Source organism: Suricata suricatta, chromosome 9 (genome assembly GCF_006229205.1).
Source record: "Suricata suricatta isolate VVHF042 chromosome 9, meerkat_22Aug2017_6uvM2_HiC, whole genome shotgun sequence".
NCBI lineage: Eukaryota > Metazoa > Chordata > Mammalia > Carnivora > Herpestidae > Suricata > Suricata suricatta.
Genome location: NC_043708.1, coordinates 104790250 through 104808954, shown reverse-complemented (window position 1 = coordinate 104808954; position 18705 = coordinate 104790250). Strand labels below are relative to the sequence as shown.

The following is an 18705-nucleotide window of genomic DNA, read 5'->3' as shown; positions in this document are numbered from 1 at the left end:
CAAAGGAGATTTTGGCTTTGTTGACGCTACCACATGTTTTTCTCCTGTCAGAAAAGGAAAGCCATGCAAAATGAGGATTCCCTTTTTGCTGGGATCTATTCATATCAAGTGCTGATGGTAATCTCCTACTTCTTCTGTTCCCTTTTGGCCTCCATTTCGTTTTATGCTTCAAATATTTAATTTGCTCTGTGCTTTCCTGGGTAAGCCACACTCGATGCTTTTAGAAATAGGCATGGTACAATTCTTAAAGGAACACAAGCTCAGTTTTAAAATGTGGCATGTGGCTCTGTTGTGGGATGACAATGAAGCAGAAATAAACTTCTCTTCAACTTTTCCCTCCATAAAGCAATTACACAGCTTTGCCTGCGTGCCAGGAAGCCTGTTTCAGTTTACCGGGAGCCAGAGGACACATGAGCAGGCCCCCCTCCCGGTAACCTCTCCTGGCACTGGACCGGGGTGCTGCCCCAACCCTCTTTCATTATGTCTCATTGTCTCAGGAAAAGACAACAACTAATATATCTACCTAGTTATTTCTTGGGGACTACATTCTAATGAATGAGAACAGCAGGTACAATTAAATATAGACTACGCTGACATTCTGCATTACAAATTCATCTGTGCACAACAGGGACACACATAAGAGAAAACCACAATGGAATATAAAAGTTATTCTAATCACTCCATCACGTAATAAAGGGTAGTTCATCCAAATATTCTTGCAAAGCCTTAAATAAAATTAAGCAGTATAATTAGCGAGGTGCAATGGCAGTTATCATCTAGAGTCTCATGATTCAGTTCAGAAAGGAGGCAACAAACCTGGCTTTCTCCTTCACTTACGAGAAAGGCAAAAGGCAAACAGCCTTTACAAGGCTGATACCAAGGGCAAAATGGCTTCTGCCTTCCCTCAATCTTTTCACAGTAAGTAAAGGAGGCTTCCTTCCAGCAAAGTGTATTTTTCAAAATGTTTATTTTTGAGAGAGAGAGAGAGATGGAGAGAGAGAGAGACAGAGAGAGAGAGAGAGAGAGAGAGAGGGCGAGCATGATGGAGGGAGGGGCAGAGAGAGGGAGACACAGAATCTGATGCAGGTGCCAGGCTCTGAGCTGTCAGCACAGAGCCTGAAGCAGGGCATGAACCCATGAACCGTGAGATCATGACTTGAGCTGAAGTCAGATGCTTAACCGACTGAGCCACCCAGGCGCCCCCCAGCACAGATTTGAGATTCCTACCTGGTAATACATACACATACTGGTCAGTGTGTGGGAAACACCAGGTGTGGAGGAACAAGTTTCTGGGAGTCAGAAGGATATATATTCTGCCCCATCCCTGGAAGAAACTACTTGTCCAAATCTAAGATACCACGAATTGTAAGACTCCTACTAACTACGAAGGCTTTTCGGTGAAAAAGGCAACAATGGAATACTACATTAAATGAATAAAAAATTGTAAGAAGCATTTTCATTGCAGACTTGACTTGGTGCAGCATGTCTACAAGACCAACTCTGGTAAATTGTTCAAAAGAAATAAAATCAAAAAAAAATTTTTTTAATGTTTGTTTATTTTTGAGAGACAGCAAGACAGAGCATGAGTGGGGAAGGGGAAAGACAGACAGGGAGACAGAATCTGAAGCAGGCTCCAGGCTCTCAGCTGTCAGCACAGAGCCCGATGCAGGGCTCGAACCCATGAACTGTGAGATCATGACCTGAGTTGAAATCAGATGCTTAACCAACTTAGTCACTCAGGTGCCTGCAAAGACATAAAAATTCTAACAGCTAATACTTCTTTGGCACTTGCTATATGCACAGCACTGACCTAAATGCACTATCATCATAACATTATTAACTCATTTAGTTCCCATTATAACTGATAAGTATCATTAGCCCCATTATATAGATGAGCAAACTGAGGCTCAAATTAATGAAATTACTTGCTCAAGGCTACACAGTTAGAGTCTCCAATCCTAACTCTTAAGCCTGAACAAGCCTCACTGTATTTAAAAGATCAACCTCATCTGAATGTATAGGTTGGACTCTTATCCCAGCTTTGGCACTGAAGAGCTGGCCAATCTTCACATGTTTTATATTTTAGATTTTTCTACCTCTTACCTAAAAGTAGATTAGGAGGAAAGTTTGGGGAAGGTTCTGACTATTCTCTCACATAACCTCTTGCTGCTTTCCTTGCGAAGCAGTTATTTGAACTATACAATAGCTGTTTTATGCCAGACACAGGGCCATGACCTCTTTGAGAAACTGACCCAAGGTCACCTAGCAAAGCTGAAGTAAGAGGCAGAAGCAGAACTTAAACCCAGGTCTGACCCTAAAACTGGAGCTCTTCCATTAGGCCACCAACTACTGATTGCCTTTTTTATGACTAAATTATTTAGCCTTATTGAGCCTCAGTTTCCTCATCTAAAAATGGGGATACAATAATACATTTCTTGCAAGGTTATCATGAAGCTGATGAAATAACATACACAAAAGATCTAATACAGTTGTGTATGGAAGGCATTCAATGAATGATGACAATTATTGTTGCACGTGGTCTAGAGGAAACTTAATACTCCAACAGCAAACTAATGGATTTGATTTCCATGCTGCTGATCACTTCCAACTGTATCTTGGAGCAAAGAACAGACATGAAGAGGTCTTCTAACTGCTGAATGTTCTAGCAAAATGTTCTGAGGACAAATCTCTTACTTTAATACTAGAAAGGGCAACAAAGTATAACTTTCAATGAAGTCCCATAAAACAGTAGTATAATTTTTTCTCTTAAAAAATTCTAGGAGAAAAACATTATTCCCAGAAAGAAATGATTCAGTTTATTCATTTAATACACACCCACTGGCAAACAATCAGTGTCATAAACTAACTGTGGCCTCTAACCTCTAACCAACAGAAATGACCATGACACAGGTGTTCTCCTTCTCCCCCCATAAGTTCCTGAACTTCATGGTCTCCCTATGAGACAAAGTGACAATCAGAGCTGTCTGAGGGGTTCACCAAACCACATACAGAGAGTCCTGCTGGTGGTTGGACAGGGCTCCCTGTAATGGCCAGGGGCTCAACTTAGGGCACCATAAAAACCTGTGAGTCAAAACACACAATGATCACATAGTCTACTTTAAGTCCCAACCCCCAGCAAGGGAGAAGAATCTTAGGGGAGGTGACAGGGGGACTAATGACCCTCTCTCACTTGTATTCCTTCCCTGTGTGGCACATGATCTCTTCTCTCTCCGCTAAGGCTTCCCAAGATAATCATTTCAGAATAGGAGGGTGAGGTGGCCTGCATGGTGATTTCCCTGGGTTCTTGATCTTCTCTGAGATGTCCTAAAAGGGATGACTATGCTATGATAAATCCTATCACAGATGCATAAGAGAAAGAAAAACTAAGTCCTCTCAGATTAAGTAGACAACTATAGAGAGATCACATTTTTTAAAAACTTAAGCTTTTTATTTTGAGATAACTCTAAATTCACATGCAGTTTAAGACCTAATAGAGACATCCCGTATCCTCTCTGTCCATGGTAACATCTTGTAAAATGATACCACAATATCGTAAACAGGGTATTCACACTGACACAGTCCGGACAGAGAATGTGCTCATCACCATACCCATTCATAGCCACACCCACTTCCCTCTGGCCCCTGAAAACTCTTGTTAGCTCCTGGAAACCACTAATGTACTCTCCATTTCTATAATTTTGTCATTTTAAAAATATAAAAATGGAATCATATATTATATAACATTTTGTGTCTGGCTTTTTCCACTAAGCGTACTTCTCTGGAGAGTCATCCAGGTTACCTACACCAAGAGCTCAGTCCTTTGCACTGCTGAGTAATATTACACAGTATAAATGCACCACATGTTTAATTATTCACTCACTAAAGGACATATGGGTTGTTTCCAGTTTGGGGCTATTATGAACAAAGCTGCTATTGACATCTGTGTAAGGTTTTTGTGTGAACCGAAGTGCTCATTTCTTTGGGACAAAGAGTCCCAAAAGGACTCAGGAGTGCAAATGCTGGGTTGTAGGCAGTTGCATGTTTAAATTTTTAAGAAATGCCAAATTGTTTTCCATTGGGACTGTATCATTTTATATTGCTAACAGCAATATTAGTGATCTAATTTCTCTGCATCTTCGCCAGCATTTGGTTTTATCACTATTTTAAAATTTTAGCCATTCTGGTAGGTATGTAGTAATATTTCATTGTGGTTTTAAATTGGCTAATGATGCTGAACATCCTTTCGTGTTCTTATCTGCCATTTGTATATCCTCTGCAGTGGAATGTCTCTTTATGTCTTTTTACTGTTCAGTTTTCAGAGTTCTTTATATATTCTAGACTCATGTTCTTTTAAAAGAACACTTTTAAGTAAAGCCATATGTGGTTTCTTGTCTTCTGAAGATCATTACCACACATACATAAATCTCCAGCGATTACCAGAGGCAAAGAGAATGAATGACCAATGTGGGGAAGGAGGATTGATTTCTAGAGACGTTCATTTGTGTGGATAGTCAGAGCTGGAAAAAAACCAACAGTCATTAGGCTGTTTACCTCAGTTAACAGGCTAAGTCTATATATTTTTTTTAAAACCACAAATGTTCATGTGTTATGAACTACTATAGCACCAGCATGTGATTAATATTTACGTTTAAAGGACAGTATTTAAAGGACTTAAAAACAGGAGCCAAGGTAACTAACACTTCTATCATCAGCACTTGCTTAACATAAATGCCCCTTCCAGACACATTTGACTGAACAGTCACAGAGCTCAGGGAAAGGGCCCCCACACCTCAGCTCTCTCATTCTCTCATGTTGCAGCATAAAACCAATGGAGGGAGGATTCCTTTCTAAATGACTTGAGTTGCTCAAATACTAACCAGTTATTAAAACAAACAAACAAACAAAAAACTGTGGCTGCTCCTCCAGATGGCAAAAATATGGCTTAGATGAAAAACTCACTATAACCTATGGGCAGGCACACAATGGGTTACATCTACTAAAGAGGTTGTCACAAAAGTTCTGGGCACACTTTTCCTAAGTTACTTAAAATTAACCAGGTTAGTTTTCTACTGACAGCAATGCTTTCCAACAATCCTTTCCTTAATCACTCTTTTCCAGCAAGTGATCACTCTCTGATTAGTTTTTGCCAAAAACCACAGCTTTGATACACACTGAGGTATAGTTCTAACACTGCCGCCTTGACGACAAAATTTTTTTTTTAATTTTTTATGCTTTTTATTTATTTTTGAGAGACAGTGAGAGCAGGGGAGGGTCAGAGAGAGGGGGAGATACTGAATCTGAAGCAGGCTCCAGGATCTGAGCTAGCTGTCAGCACAGAGCCTGATGCGGGGCTCAAACCCACGAACCGTGAGATCATGAGCTGAGCCAAAGCCGGACGCTTAACCGACTGAGCCACTCAGGCGCCCCCAAAATTTCTTTCTTAAGGAATTCAAAGGTTTTACTTCTACTATCCATTCCTCTTCTCTCGTTTAATAAATATAATAATTTTGGAACATAACACAAATATTATTATAGCAGTTTTTAAATCTTAACGTTTACACTGATCCCATTTAATAGGTATTCACAAATATATACAGCATTTACTGCCTATACTCTTGGATTCTCAGCCTCCAGGACTCTTCCACATCCCTTCCTTAATAAGAATGCCCTTGTATGGGACCTTCTTGTACCTTTTTTGGCAACTTCCTGTGGATCTACAATTATTTCAAAATAAAAAGATTACAAAGAATGCCTTTGCTTTCCACCCAAGTTGTGTCTCAACATGTTCTTTTTATATTTCTTTGTAAATGAAAATGCTTTATTTCAGTATACTTTATAGCTTAAAAACCCTTTCCCCTTAAAGATGTCTTTTGATTTTACTACAGCAGTCTGGTTTAGAAAGGAGCCAGTGTCTTAGCTAAGCCACAATGTGTTAATTCTCGACTGTTTGTATTTCGGTCTCTTCATTTCTAAAATATTTCATACTTCCTAGACTTCCCCACTTTGAAGGAACACAGAATAGTTTATACATATCAAGCACTTCGGGCAGTGTCTGGTACAGAGTAATGCTTAATAAATATTCAATATTGTATACTATTACTATTACTACTATTATTTTTGTAGCACAATCTACTCTTGGGGGATTCCGAATCTTTTTCTTTCTTGTCCCATATACCTCTCTGATTTGCCTTGTTCCCTTACCTTGCTAGCATGTCATACTTCCATCTTTCCTGGATGGCAGAATCTAAGATCCTTATCCTGGAAGGAGCTTGAGGGGTCACCTAGCCATCCCTTCAATGTATATATGAAGAAACTGAGGCCCAGAGAGGAGAGATCTGCCTTCCCAGGGTCACACAATGAGGCAGTCAATCAGTGTAACTGAATTGGGAATTCAAACAAAGCTTTAGTCCTTCCTAGAAATTAAGCTTTTTAAACTGTCCAACTCGGGCCAAGTCAGTGCTGCACCCTGTAATTCTTTGCTAATATCTAAGGGGGGAAAATGGCTTCACTAATGAAAGGAAATTTTGTCTAATTTCTGGATGTTCCCAATTGCTCCCTCTCTCTTTCTTTTTCTCTTTGTGACATTGCAAATGTCCTTTAAATCGTGAGGGATTTTTTTTTTTCAACCTACTGATTTGTTAGACCAAACCTAGGTAGGATTTTTCAAGAACAATGAGGTATGGTAATCATGACAGAATCACTAAGACCCTTTGAAAGAATGGCTTGTCTTTCTGAGAGGGGAAATTTATTTCTAAAGTACAGCTCCTATCACACTGCTAAGAAGAGAATTCTTTCTTTCTCCCCTCTTTTTTTTAAACAGTATGAAATACTATGGCAAAATTCACACTTTCTTGGCACATAGGTCAATGTGTTCTACAACATGTCACAGTGGTGTAACCACCAGCAAAATCAAGATAGAGAACATTTCTAACACTCCCCCAAATTCCTTCATTGCTTTATAGTCAACCCATGCGCTACCCTTTGGGAACGACCGATGCGTTTTCTATCCATATAGTTTTGCCTTTTCCAGAATATCATATAAGTGGACTACACAACAGGTAGCCCATTGAGCCTGGATTCTTTCACTCGGCAGAATACTCATCCATGGAGGTGCATATGCGGGTAGTGTGTTCCCTATAATCACTGAGGAGTATCCCACTGTCCGGACTGACTACAGCTTGTTTATTCATTCACCGTCTAGAAGGCATCTGGGCTGTCTGTAGTTTGGGGGGTCGTGAATAAGCCACTAGCAGTGGGGCTGCTGGCTTACGTCACGGAAAGCGCCAAACTGCTTCCCACTTCATATTCCCGCCAGCAATGCATGGGAGTTTCAGCTGCTCTGTATTCTTGTCAGGACTTATGTTTCCAGTTGTTTCTTTACTTTTAATCAAGGGCTCCCTTTTAACAGGAAAAAGTAGCAGGAAACATTTTTTAGCATACTGAACGACTGCTGAAACCTCAGGCAACCTTTCTTGACACCTTTCTTTCAACACTGACAAGCAATTGGGAAATTCTCTTGATTCTACCTTGAAAATATACTCAGAAGCTGACCACTTCTCCTCATGCTCACACTGTCTCCCTGGTCTGAGCCCCTGAGACTCACCTAAATTACTGCAATCGTTCCTAACGGCGGCTGCCGCCGTGTGCTGCGGACACAGCGGCTTCCTCGCTCCTCCGTGGACACGCCAGACACATCGTCCTGGTGTCTTCTGCTCTAACTACTCCTCCATCTACCTACTTGACTAGCCCCTCTCCTCCTTCAAACTCCTGCTGCAGTCTCCTCCTCTCTATGAGGCCTGCCCGGTAAACACTGCAAGCCACGCTTTGCCTGCCCCAAGCCTGATCTACTTCTTCTTTTTTCCATATTACTAACCACCTTCCAACACTCTGTGTTTTTTATTACGTTTATCACTCATGGATTCTTTCCCAACACTGCCCCCTCCGTGCTAGGATGTGTTCCAAAGGTACAGGAATCTTTCATGTTTTATACTGATGTATTCCAAGTACTTAGAGCAGTGCCTGGAGCATAGTAGGTATTAAATAGTTGCTAAATGAGCAAACTAACAACATACTTTGAAGGTAGCACCAATTGGAAGATATATATGAGGCCAGATTTATAAAATGTAAAGATGGGTAGAAGATAACATTTCTAACATGCGGGCTAGAATCACAAGACTTAGTTTCTCCAAACACAAATCTATTCGCATAGCATCTGCCTTCAAAATAACATGAAAAGTTTAAAAATATATAAATAATATAAAAAATAATAAAAATCTCTCCTACTAGAGAAAATAATTCATATATACAAAAACAAAATGTCTCAGGACATCAACAACCTAGGGTTTTTTTCTTTCTATAAACCTCCGCATCTGTATAACATTGCCCCAGCCTGACTGCCAATTTTATTTTCTTAATCTAAGCTCTATTCTCATTATCCTTCCATTTCTATTTTTCAAGCTCCGGGAAAGAGAGAGCAGTTACTGCCAGGGCATTCTCACACCTTCCAAGGAAACGCACAGGTGTGAATCTTGCACTTGTGTTTGATGTGGGTACTGACGGCTGTGACTGGGGCGGCGGCTTTATTAATACGCGGGGCTCTCACCCCATTAGTGGCGATGTGTGTTTTGAAGTTAAGCTGCACTGTTCGCTGTAACGTCAAACCTGCTCTACCAGACTCTCCCACTGTTCATTTCCTTTGTTTTTACCCAGTCAGTACAGGCTGTGTTTGTGGGGCTCATACATGGGCTGTTTAATAAAGGCAATTTTTCCACAGTAGTTAATCTTGGTGGAACTTTCAAAAATTTTAGTAATTATGTCCTCATGTGGTACCACGTGTCTATCTTAGAGAAAAGATGTTCATAATTTTTGACCCGGTAGTACAAAGAATAATAAACTCTCTTCCTGGCTTGATCTGGAAGGGGTGTATGCTTACTGACTTAAAGTAATTAATTCATAATTATTATATAATAAAAACTTGTGCTCAGTATCAGCCTTGGATAGTTTACCAAGTACTTTCACATATATCTCAACCAAATCTTTAAAAGAACAAAATAAGTAGTAAACCTTTATTGAATATAATATTTGATAATCCATTATGAATGGTAACTGTTATACTTCAATTCTTAAAGAAAATTTTCAGTTGACATAATACACATCAAAGAAACTAACCTGCACCAGACTAACAAGCCTCATGGGGGGGGGGTCTGTCACTGCTGCGGCTCAGGCGTCTTCCCTCTACCGTCCTCACTGCCTGAGTGCTGCCGGGAGAACTCCTCGTGTTCACCAGCTTGTCTGGACATCATTCACTGCGTTTTACTCACTCCAAAAAACCCTCTCTCGATGTGTCTCTGTGTGTCTGTGTGTCTGTCTGTCTCTCTCTATTTTTTACAGCTAAAAACCCGGGACTACAGTATTCTAAGGAAGCTATTTAAATGTGAAAAATCATTGTTTTCCTCTTTTCTCATTAGGTAACCGAATAAATCTCCATATCTTAATCTTTTAAAGTCTGTGTTCATGAGTAGGAGACCCTGGCTCTAGGGGAAGCATTTGTGGGGAAGAAAATGACAATAGGAAGCGAGCACAGGTACTTAGACCAAGACAAAGAAGAAAGAAACTTAGATGGCTCACGAGTGCTTCTTGTTCTCACAGTCACTGTACCCATCCCTTCGCCCCCGCAGAAGGACCACCACTGCCTTTGATTTGACAACGTGACACATATTCAGCTCGAATTCCCATCATCATTCATTTAGAGAAAGCAAAAATGAATATATGGGCTTTTAAGAAGATACAGCAATGAGCTTATACAGCAGAAGTGTATAAACAAGTATATTACCTATTTAATTGCCTTAGTTGAACTTAGAAGCTCTGATCTTTAATTGCCTGATTGAACTGATCTAAAAAGCTATAATTTTTTAATCAGGGAGAAAATTAAATAGCTTTCTGGTAAATAAAAAGGCATCTTTAATCTTATTTTTATAGAATCCAAGTTATTAAATATGGACAAACCCTCTAAAATATTAAGTTAACAACTACTCAATCTAGACTAAATTTCTTACTACAATGCTTCACAAAAGTCTTCAGGGACACCTAGCTTCTTCCACTCTTCAATAAAAACACATGCTTTTAAATCAAGAAGGTAAAAGTTTTCATGAATAACTAGGAAACTCAAAAACTAAGCCTATAAATATATTCAATGAGGTGTCTTCCACAGCATCTTATTTCTTGAGCTGAGTACCTGTAATTATTGGGGGGTAACTGTTCATCTGCACTGTAATTTGTTAGTCTTTCCGTTCAGACAGATGCAGATGCACATTCACTCCCTGGTGTTTATTTACAACTGCAATCCCTTGGGAGGGTTTCTTGGCCTACTACCAGTGCCCCCACTCGGCCCCTTGAACTAGCTTCTTCCCTTAACTAGTAGCATTTTACAGTGGGTCACACTGTGGGGAGCTGGCCAGCAAAGACTGAAAAGAGAAGTTCAGGATTCCTTTTCGAAACCTTTATGTCCTCCATCAGGAAAACCACCAAGGCCACCAAGGTATGGGAAGCCATCTCTTAAGGAACAGTGTATGACATATCTGAAACATTAATAAGAGGAAGGGATGCAATCGTATAGAAAGTGAAGGTTTTGCATTAAGTGATCAAAGAACCTTTTCTTAGCTCAAGTTGCATCCAGAGCTGGGAAGGACTGACCCACCTCTGAGAGGCTTTGGTCAACCACACTTGCCCACAGTGATGACAGATGGTTGTTCTGGGAATCTGACAGACACCTTAGACTTACTTTCAGATCCCAGACATAATTTTTCAAAGAAAAATTCAATTATTTCTCCAAAACAAAGGGTGAAATTAAAACCAATCATTGCAAGGAAGGGAACCCGAAGATGACTGCAGAATAACTAAGCAGTATATCCCTATCACTACAGTGCTTAGTGCTACCATGAACCCTGGCAGAGACAGTTATGGCTAGGGAGAATTCACTATAAACCAGAAGTATGCTGTATGGCCACAGTGTAGGATGATCCTAAGGATCACTTTAATAGTAACATTTGCATTTCCACAGCAAGGTCCTTTCAACAAAGGTTTTACTATTGAGACTTAATGACTTCCTTGAGTTCCTTTGTCAAATGGATAGCAGATGTCCATTAAAATCAATACAATGACAAGAAATGACCACTGTGTTAACTCCTATTAAAATGGCTATAGCCACTTACGGGTTAGTGAGTGTGGGGAGGTGACAGTATAGGGAACAGAAGCAATACAGGTCCTATTATGTTAAATATCATTCTCTCTTAACCTTGGTGGTGAAAATGCTCCATTTTTTTCTCATCCACCAGATGTGTTCACATGATGATTTCTTCCCAGGAAAAGTAACATTAACACAACTCAGCTCACTCTCCCTACATCTATCAACATTTTGTACCAACTATACTCTAGAAATAGACTGCACTGGCTTTAAGGGAAAATTCGGTTCATGATTCCATTTAATCAGCATAAACCCCTTCAAGAACTGCAAGTTTTGTTTGTCAAAGTCTACACACCCTCTTTAAAAGGGGACGAGGGATTTAGGAAGAAATCTGAAATCACTAGGATAGTAAAACCACCACAACAAAAAACAACCCTTAGTGACAGATGTGATAGTACAATTGAAGGCATCGGTTGTTTACTCATTCTCAAAGCTTATACCATTTTTTTTTTTTTTAAAAGTCCCTTTAACCACATATAATGTGTATGCTGTTGTATTTCCCCAAATGTGCATAAAGCGAGGCTGAGCAGATGTGTAAAACTAAACAGGACTGTTAGTAACATGAGGCCCAAAGTTGCTTTGCTATAGTCTGTTTCTCACTTAATAATTTGCTCTACATGAATTCAGACATTTTGGGGATGTTGGAAAATACAAAGGGAGGTTGTTTTTGCAGCATTCAATAGTGAATTTGATTATTCTTCTTATGTGTTCTGTTGATAGACCCAGAGACTAACTTCTGATGCATTTACCAACTCCTTGTTTAAAGTTTCCTTTTCAAGGTATGTGAAGCCATCTCTTAAGGAAGAGTATATGATGATATCTAAAATGTTAATAAGAGGAAGGGCTGCAATTGTATAGAAAGTGAAGGTTTTGCATTACCTAGAGTTATGGATTAAAAATAAGATTTTGTCATTTTCAAATACTATGTTATGAAATACTTTTCTGTGTTTGGTAAACATCCACAAAAATACCAAGTTTTATAATCTAAATCAGAGTAGTTGAAGGGTAAAATAAGAAAAACATTTAGAAAGCAGCCATCTTTTGACTACCAACTATATCAGCTGGCTTAAATATCAGATCATGTATTTAAAAATCAAGATACCTGGAATGCTCCCCACCCCACCTCAAATTAAGTTAGAGTTCGTAAGCTCAGTACATACCTCTATGTAAAATCTTTAAACTCCACAAATAGGTAAGGCCTTTAACAACCTAAATTTAAGAGAGAGAAACAGTATAATGATTATTTTTATTAGGTACTTCCACATTTAAACATATAATCATATTAATCATCACTCTTCCTTTAAAATTCTAAAACCCAATAACCATTTATTGAACATCTCCTATTTCTGTGCCAGGTTCTTTGAGGATGCCAAATGTATAAAGTTTCTTCTCTCATGGGCTTTCCATGTTCTGAAGATAAGGCATGATGACTGAAAAAAAGAAGTGTACGTGCATAGAAAATGACCTGAAAGTATATCTACTAAGTTCTCAGTGGTGGTATGGGTGGGTAATAAAGAACAGGAAAAAGGGACAGAGGTTTTCTTTTTTTTGGTCTATACTTTTCTATGTGGAATTTTTTTAAAAAGTCATGACATTTATGACCAAGGAAAGACATTTCTAAAAGTTGACAATGAAAGCAATCTCTGTCAGTAATCAGGAAGGCTTTACTAAAGTGCTGCGCCCTAAGAAACAGATTCAACTGATGTGAAGAAAAGAGAAGAAAGCACTCAGGCCAAGGTAAAATATACAACCAAAGTGTTGGGGCCATGTGTTCTTCCAAAAAATCAAGGTCAGGAGAGACAAAGAAACGCTGAGACTACTCTAGGTTAATAGAGACCAGAGACAAGACAACTAAATGCAGTATATAATCCTACACTGGATGCTGGAGCAAAAATTTTTTTCTTTTGGTCTATAAAGGGTATTACTAGACAACTGGCAAAATCTAAGTTAGGACTGTTGATTACATAATGGTATTACATCAATGCTAATTTCCTGATTTTGATCAGTATCCAGCAATGATGTGACAGAATATCCTTGTTCTTAGGAAATATACACCCAAAGTATTTAAGGGTGAAGGCTCATGATGTCTGCAACTTACTCTCAAATGTTACAGGGAAAAAAAACCCAGACATACATACATGCACATACATATATGTATATATACACACACACATATATATAGTAAAACCTTAGATTGCGAATAACTTGTTCTGTGAAATGTTCCACAAGACAAGCAAACATTTCCGATAAATTTTAATTTGATAAATGAGCGATGTCTTACAATACGACTAGTACATGACACCAAACATCCCATGATCACAACTGCCCCTGTGGTTCTCTCTCTCCCCACTGCAGGATTGGGGGCGATCATCTCTCTTGCTCAGATGCTCGGTCTCAGGCCACAGTGTTTGGCAGAAGTCAGTGATTTTTCAGAACACTGGAAGGTGCCCACAACGGGCACTAGTGTATTTTTTGTCACTTCAAAGCACCTATGGACAGTCCTTTCCTTTTCCATACAAGAGTAAGCTTAGGAATGCTTTGCTTTATTCTAGGTCAGGCTGCCTGCAGATAGAAACCCTTTCCTCTGCTGCCTTATTGGCAGTTACATTAAATACAGTAACTGTCAAGAGATTTTCAATACTGTACTGTAGTCAACATCTGTGAGAGTATATACAATGGCCTCCATGCAGAAAAAGATTCCACTGAGCTAACAGGTAGTGATTCCATTAGTGACAGTGGAAGTCACCTTACACAGTAACGCTCCTCTCTCTTGTCTCTATACCAGCCTCGATGTTTTTCAAAGGTAAATGCAGGTTAATTTGCTTATTTTTCTTTGTATTTTCTTTATATTTTGTATTACATTATAGTATCATGATCATTCTTTTTTTAATATAATTTTTTTATGTTTACTTAGTTTTGAGAGAGACAGTGTGAGTGGGGGTGGGGCGGAGAGAGAGGGAGATACAGAATCCGAAGATGACTCCAGGCAGAGCCTGATGCAGGGCTTGAACTCACAAATTGTGAGATCATGACATGAGCCAAAGTCGGATGCTTAACCAACTGTGAGGCACCCAGGTGTCCCTGTAATCATTCTAATTTGAATATTTTTGGGTTGTGGAAAAACTCATCTGAGTTTCCATTATTTCTTATGGGGAAATTAGTTTGTTATACAAATGCTTTGGATTATGAACATGTTTCCAGAATGAATTATGCTCTAACACCAAAGTGTGTGTGTGTGTGTGTGTGTGTGTGTGTGTGTTGACAACTCGGGAATCTATAGGAAGGATCTTATATAACTTTTTCTGTTAAGTTTAAAATAATTTTTAGTAAGGTTTCCAGAAGAATGTTGTAAATGATATTAGGGTAGGAGAGAACAAAGTATATCAAGATGATCAGTCTCACAAGCCAGTCTGGCAGGCGCAAGTGTGGACTCAGGTAGAAAATACTGAAAGGGCAGAGCAAGAAAATAAAGTGAGAAAATACAAACATTCGAATTAGAATGGATTTTTGTTGATTAGCTTATGTCAAGAATAATTAGTCAAATAAGATTCTGAAGAAAAAAAAATGTTTCTAAGACCCTAAGTATGTGGGTTACAAGTGTTACCTTCTATGTGGGAAGTATAATCACTAAAGGCTTATAAAAATCTTTACAGAGAAATGGTTGTAAAAGGGGAGACACATGTTTTTATTCACACTCACTGACCCTATATGCACATGAATGTGAACTTAACAATTTCAAGGTTGACTATTCATAATTACATATCAGATACAATGAATGAACCACTATCACTCAAAATTTACTAAAGAATTTAAAAGTACTCATAATTATAGAAAATTTTAGGTGAGTCAGGACTATAAGAACAAGGAAATCTACCATTATGAGGAGTAGTAACCAAGTGATTTAGGTACTTTTGAATATGATGTAAAGAAGCCTGGAGCTAAATATACAAGGATTTTAGTTGATCAAGAAAGACTAAGAGCAATACTAAAAACAGAAACGCAAAGGGAGAAACAAATTTCCAAATACTAAAGATCTAGAAGAAAGTAAAATCTACATCAATTAATGCTGAGTAGAGATTAACATATTTTAACTATTTTCTTAGAGGGGGATATACTCCTGAAAGATTTGCTAGCAAGGTATGATCGTTTCCATGATTAGTCTGTCTGTTTGAAGAGAACAGAATACATTTTTATAGCAACCTATTTCTCCCAGGATTTGGAATAAGTGGCATTACAATAAAACATATATGTTCTGGACAGTAAGATAGTAAAAAACAGAAAAGAAAGAAAAATAATCTATCAAAATAGTAAAATGATAACCAACAGGAGGAGGAAATAGGACAAAAAATATTTCCTTAAATGTTTAGTAAAATAACATCAATAATGAAAACAATTTTCTCTTTGGGTAGTAGGATGAGGCCATCTTATTTGGAATGGAAATAATCACCTCTGAATTTTGGAAATAGGGTTAAACTTGTCAACCTGTAAGGTTAGTTGCATATTATAAAATCTTCCCATCAAAGATGGTTCACCGCTAAAACTCAGTCCCCCCAAAAAATGAATAATCAGAAAACACACAAGGGAAGGCAATCCTGAATCATATTCAGATTATCAGGCAGAAAACAAGTAAAACAAATACTGATTGTATGACACTTGCTAAAATTATAAATCTTATTAGAGATTCAAAAAGAATATATCATTCTTCCAACTTCGTCAAACTACACACTTTCCTTTAGAAGCATATGAAAAAGCAGGGTACAGAGAGCTAGAAATCTGTCCACTGAAAACCTAGAGGGTATTATTGGTATTCAGTAGGCTGGGTTTCACAACAATGACTTGACAAAGCCTTGACACTAACAGTACTTATATCTGCTGTCAATCACTCACTCCTTGACATGTCAAGTGCACATCCTTTCAGGGACAACTTCAATCAACATTAGCATTCAAAATACAGTACAAAGTGTCACTGCTTCAGGAATGAGAGGAAAAATAAAATGTGTTAGATGGCAGGGAATGGCAGAAAGGCATTCCTCTTTGCAGGAGACCACATTCAAATGGAAAATAGATAAAAATCACTGAGCAAGTTAGAAGGCTGATATCAGCCAGTTTATATGATTTTTTTTTTCCTGGACAAATATCCTTTTGCCATATATCCTACAAGAGAAAATTTGAACAACATATCATCAAGGCTGACAGGGGTCTATCCTGAAATGAACCTTGGGTCTTTGGACCTCCACAGCTTGCCAGATTATTAGAACCTGGAAAATAAAGTTAATTGGGGGTAGGAGAGATGTCTCCATGTGGTTCTAAGACATGAAAAGAATCTGAAGCAATTCTATGTGTCACTCCATTACTTTCTTATATACTTCTCTCTTTATTTCCTCTTTTTTTTTTCTTTTTACCCTTGTTGTCCCTTTCAGTCCTACCTCCACTTTTTTTCCCCTTCTCTTAGGAAGGCAGCATGAATAGGCATGGGGCCTGGAGTGAAAAAGCCCTGGGTTCAAGTTAGTACTGATGAGTTGTAGATAACTTTCCTAACGTCTCTGATCCTCATCTTGCCATGTATAAACTATGTTCAATAACCTACACCTTACGGAGTTTGCTATAAAGGTTAAAGGACATAAAATTTATCCATAAAATATGTATCAACAATTGGCACAAGAAGGTACTCAACATGCACCCATTTCCCTCTTCTCTCATCTGATTCTGTTGCTTCTGACTTGCCAACAGCGCGTGTGTGCTTCCTTGGCCTCATTGAGGGAAGCCAAGGGAACAGAAGATGCTCACCTGTCTTCACAATACTAGAGCACAGGCAAGCAAGGGTACCGGAAACCCAGTCAGGCTGTGAGAGCCTTCACCTTTACAAACCGTGACCTACGAACCATCAGTTTACTGGTCTTACTTTAAGTGGGAGAGTCCTCCCCCTTGTGTTGGTCAGCTGCGGCAAAGGATGAGCTGTTTGGAGACTACTCAAATCACATGGAAAAATGCACTTTGTAGGCGTTATGTAAGTTAAGGGCCCAGCAGAGTTTATAAAAAGCAGCAGATGAAAAGCAAAATTATCAAAAGCATTTCTTTTACTCTGGCCACAGGCAGTTTTCATTACTATGACCTGATGAGCCATAAAAGCTAAAGAAATTGGACACATATTAGGGAGGAAACCCCTAATTTTTAAAAATGTAAGGGCAAATGTAAACAATGCTTTGGGCTAGTGCTTATTTTTAGTCCCTTTCACTAAAATAATTTTTGCCATATTTTCAATTACCCAATGGGTAAACCCGGTATTTGAAGCCAAATTATTGTTATTATTATTTTTGCTGACTCCATTCACTTCACAGGCTTCTAACACCAGCAGAAATGAAAAGACCAATGGCCTTGTGTGGATGCCCCCCACAAGAGGGAGGTAAGATTTATGAAGTCCGGGAAGAACATGCTTCTCTAACAGAAGAAGGCAGATTCTTATTTTAGCCAGTTCAACACATAAGTGAGTACACAGAACTCATATGCTTTTTTCTTTTCAGTTGGTATCTCTGCCTTTTTTTGCCCTTTATTATACGTGTTATTAAATTTTAAAGCCAAGGACTGCCAAAAGCCACAAAGCATTCATTCCCTTCTGAGATTAAAAGAGGAAATGAAACATTTTTATTTTCATCCAAAATAGTGACTTAAGTACTCAAATTTCATACTAAACTAAACTCAAATTTCTAAACATGTAGATTAGAAGCTACTTAGCAATAGCATCAGAAAAGAAAGTTCTCATCACCCTGGGAAGTTCACACTAATAATTAGAAAGAAGAAAGGAAAGCTGTGAATTACAACGAACTAAGACTAAAATAAGTGTTCATGTTGGATTAAAGGATCTGAGTTGTCAGTCTGATGTATAATGAATGTGAAAATCAGCCATTTAATTAAATGGTACATGGTATAATCGCTTTGTTCTGCATTAAACTGCTTAAGCTATCAGAGTGCCTTTAGTTTAGCAACTGTTTACTAGTCCACCACCCCCTGACTTCTCGTAGACACTGTGTAGCCGACATTATTCCAAACTTGAAATCTGGGGCTTATATGGTAATGTTAGTTGAGCTGACATTTATTTGTATATGCAAAAAGTGGTGGTGATGGTGGAGGGCACTTGAGGGGAAGAGCACTGGGTGTTGTATGGAAAACAATTTGACAATAAAATATTATGGAAAAAAAAAAGTAGAAAATCTTCTTTTAATTGCAAAAGGAATAAATTCCTAGATACAGTTGGTGAAAAAATTAAAAACAAGAATACAGAATCTGCAAAACTCTTTAAGAATAAAGACAATTAGCAGATAGTAGCTACCTGATAAATATCTATCAGATGAACATGTGGATAACCTGAAATCACCATGAACTTCACTAGATAGGTAGAACTGCTCTGAAAGCATTTCAAAAGAAGGAGCTGCAGCCAACAGTATTTCTTATAAATAGTTTTATTT

At 38.4% G+C, this 18705-nt stretch overlaps 1 protein-coding gene across 1 annotated transcript in view; it reads right to left on the bottom strand.

Annotated features, from left to right (window-relative positions):
• The window catches only part of MAP2K5 (mitogen-activated protein kinase kinase 5), a 264767-nt gene that overhangs the window by 129997 nt on the left and 116065 nt on the right, over positions 1–18705 (bottom strand). The window contains exon 13 of the mRNA XM_029952259.1: positions 12403–12451. Within this exon, the coding sequence (XP_029808119.1) occupies positions 12403–12451 (49 nt within the window). The remainder of the gene's footprint in view (positions 1–12402; positions 12452–18705) is intronic.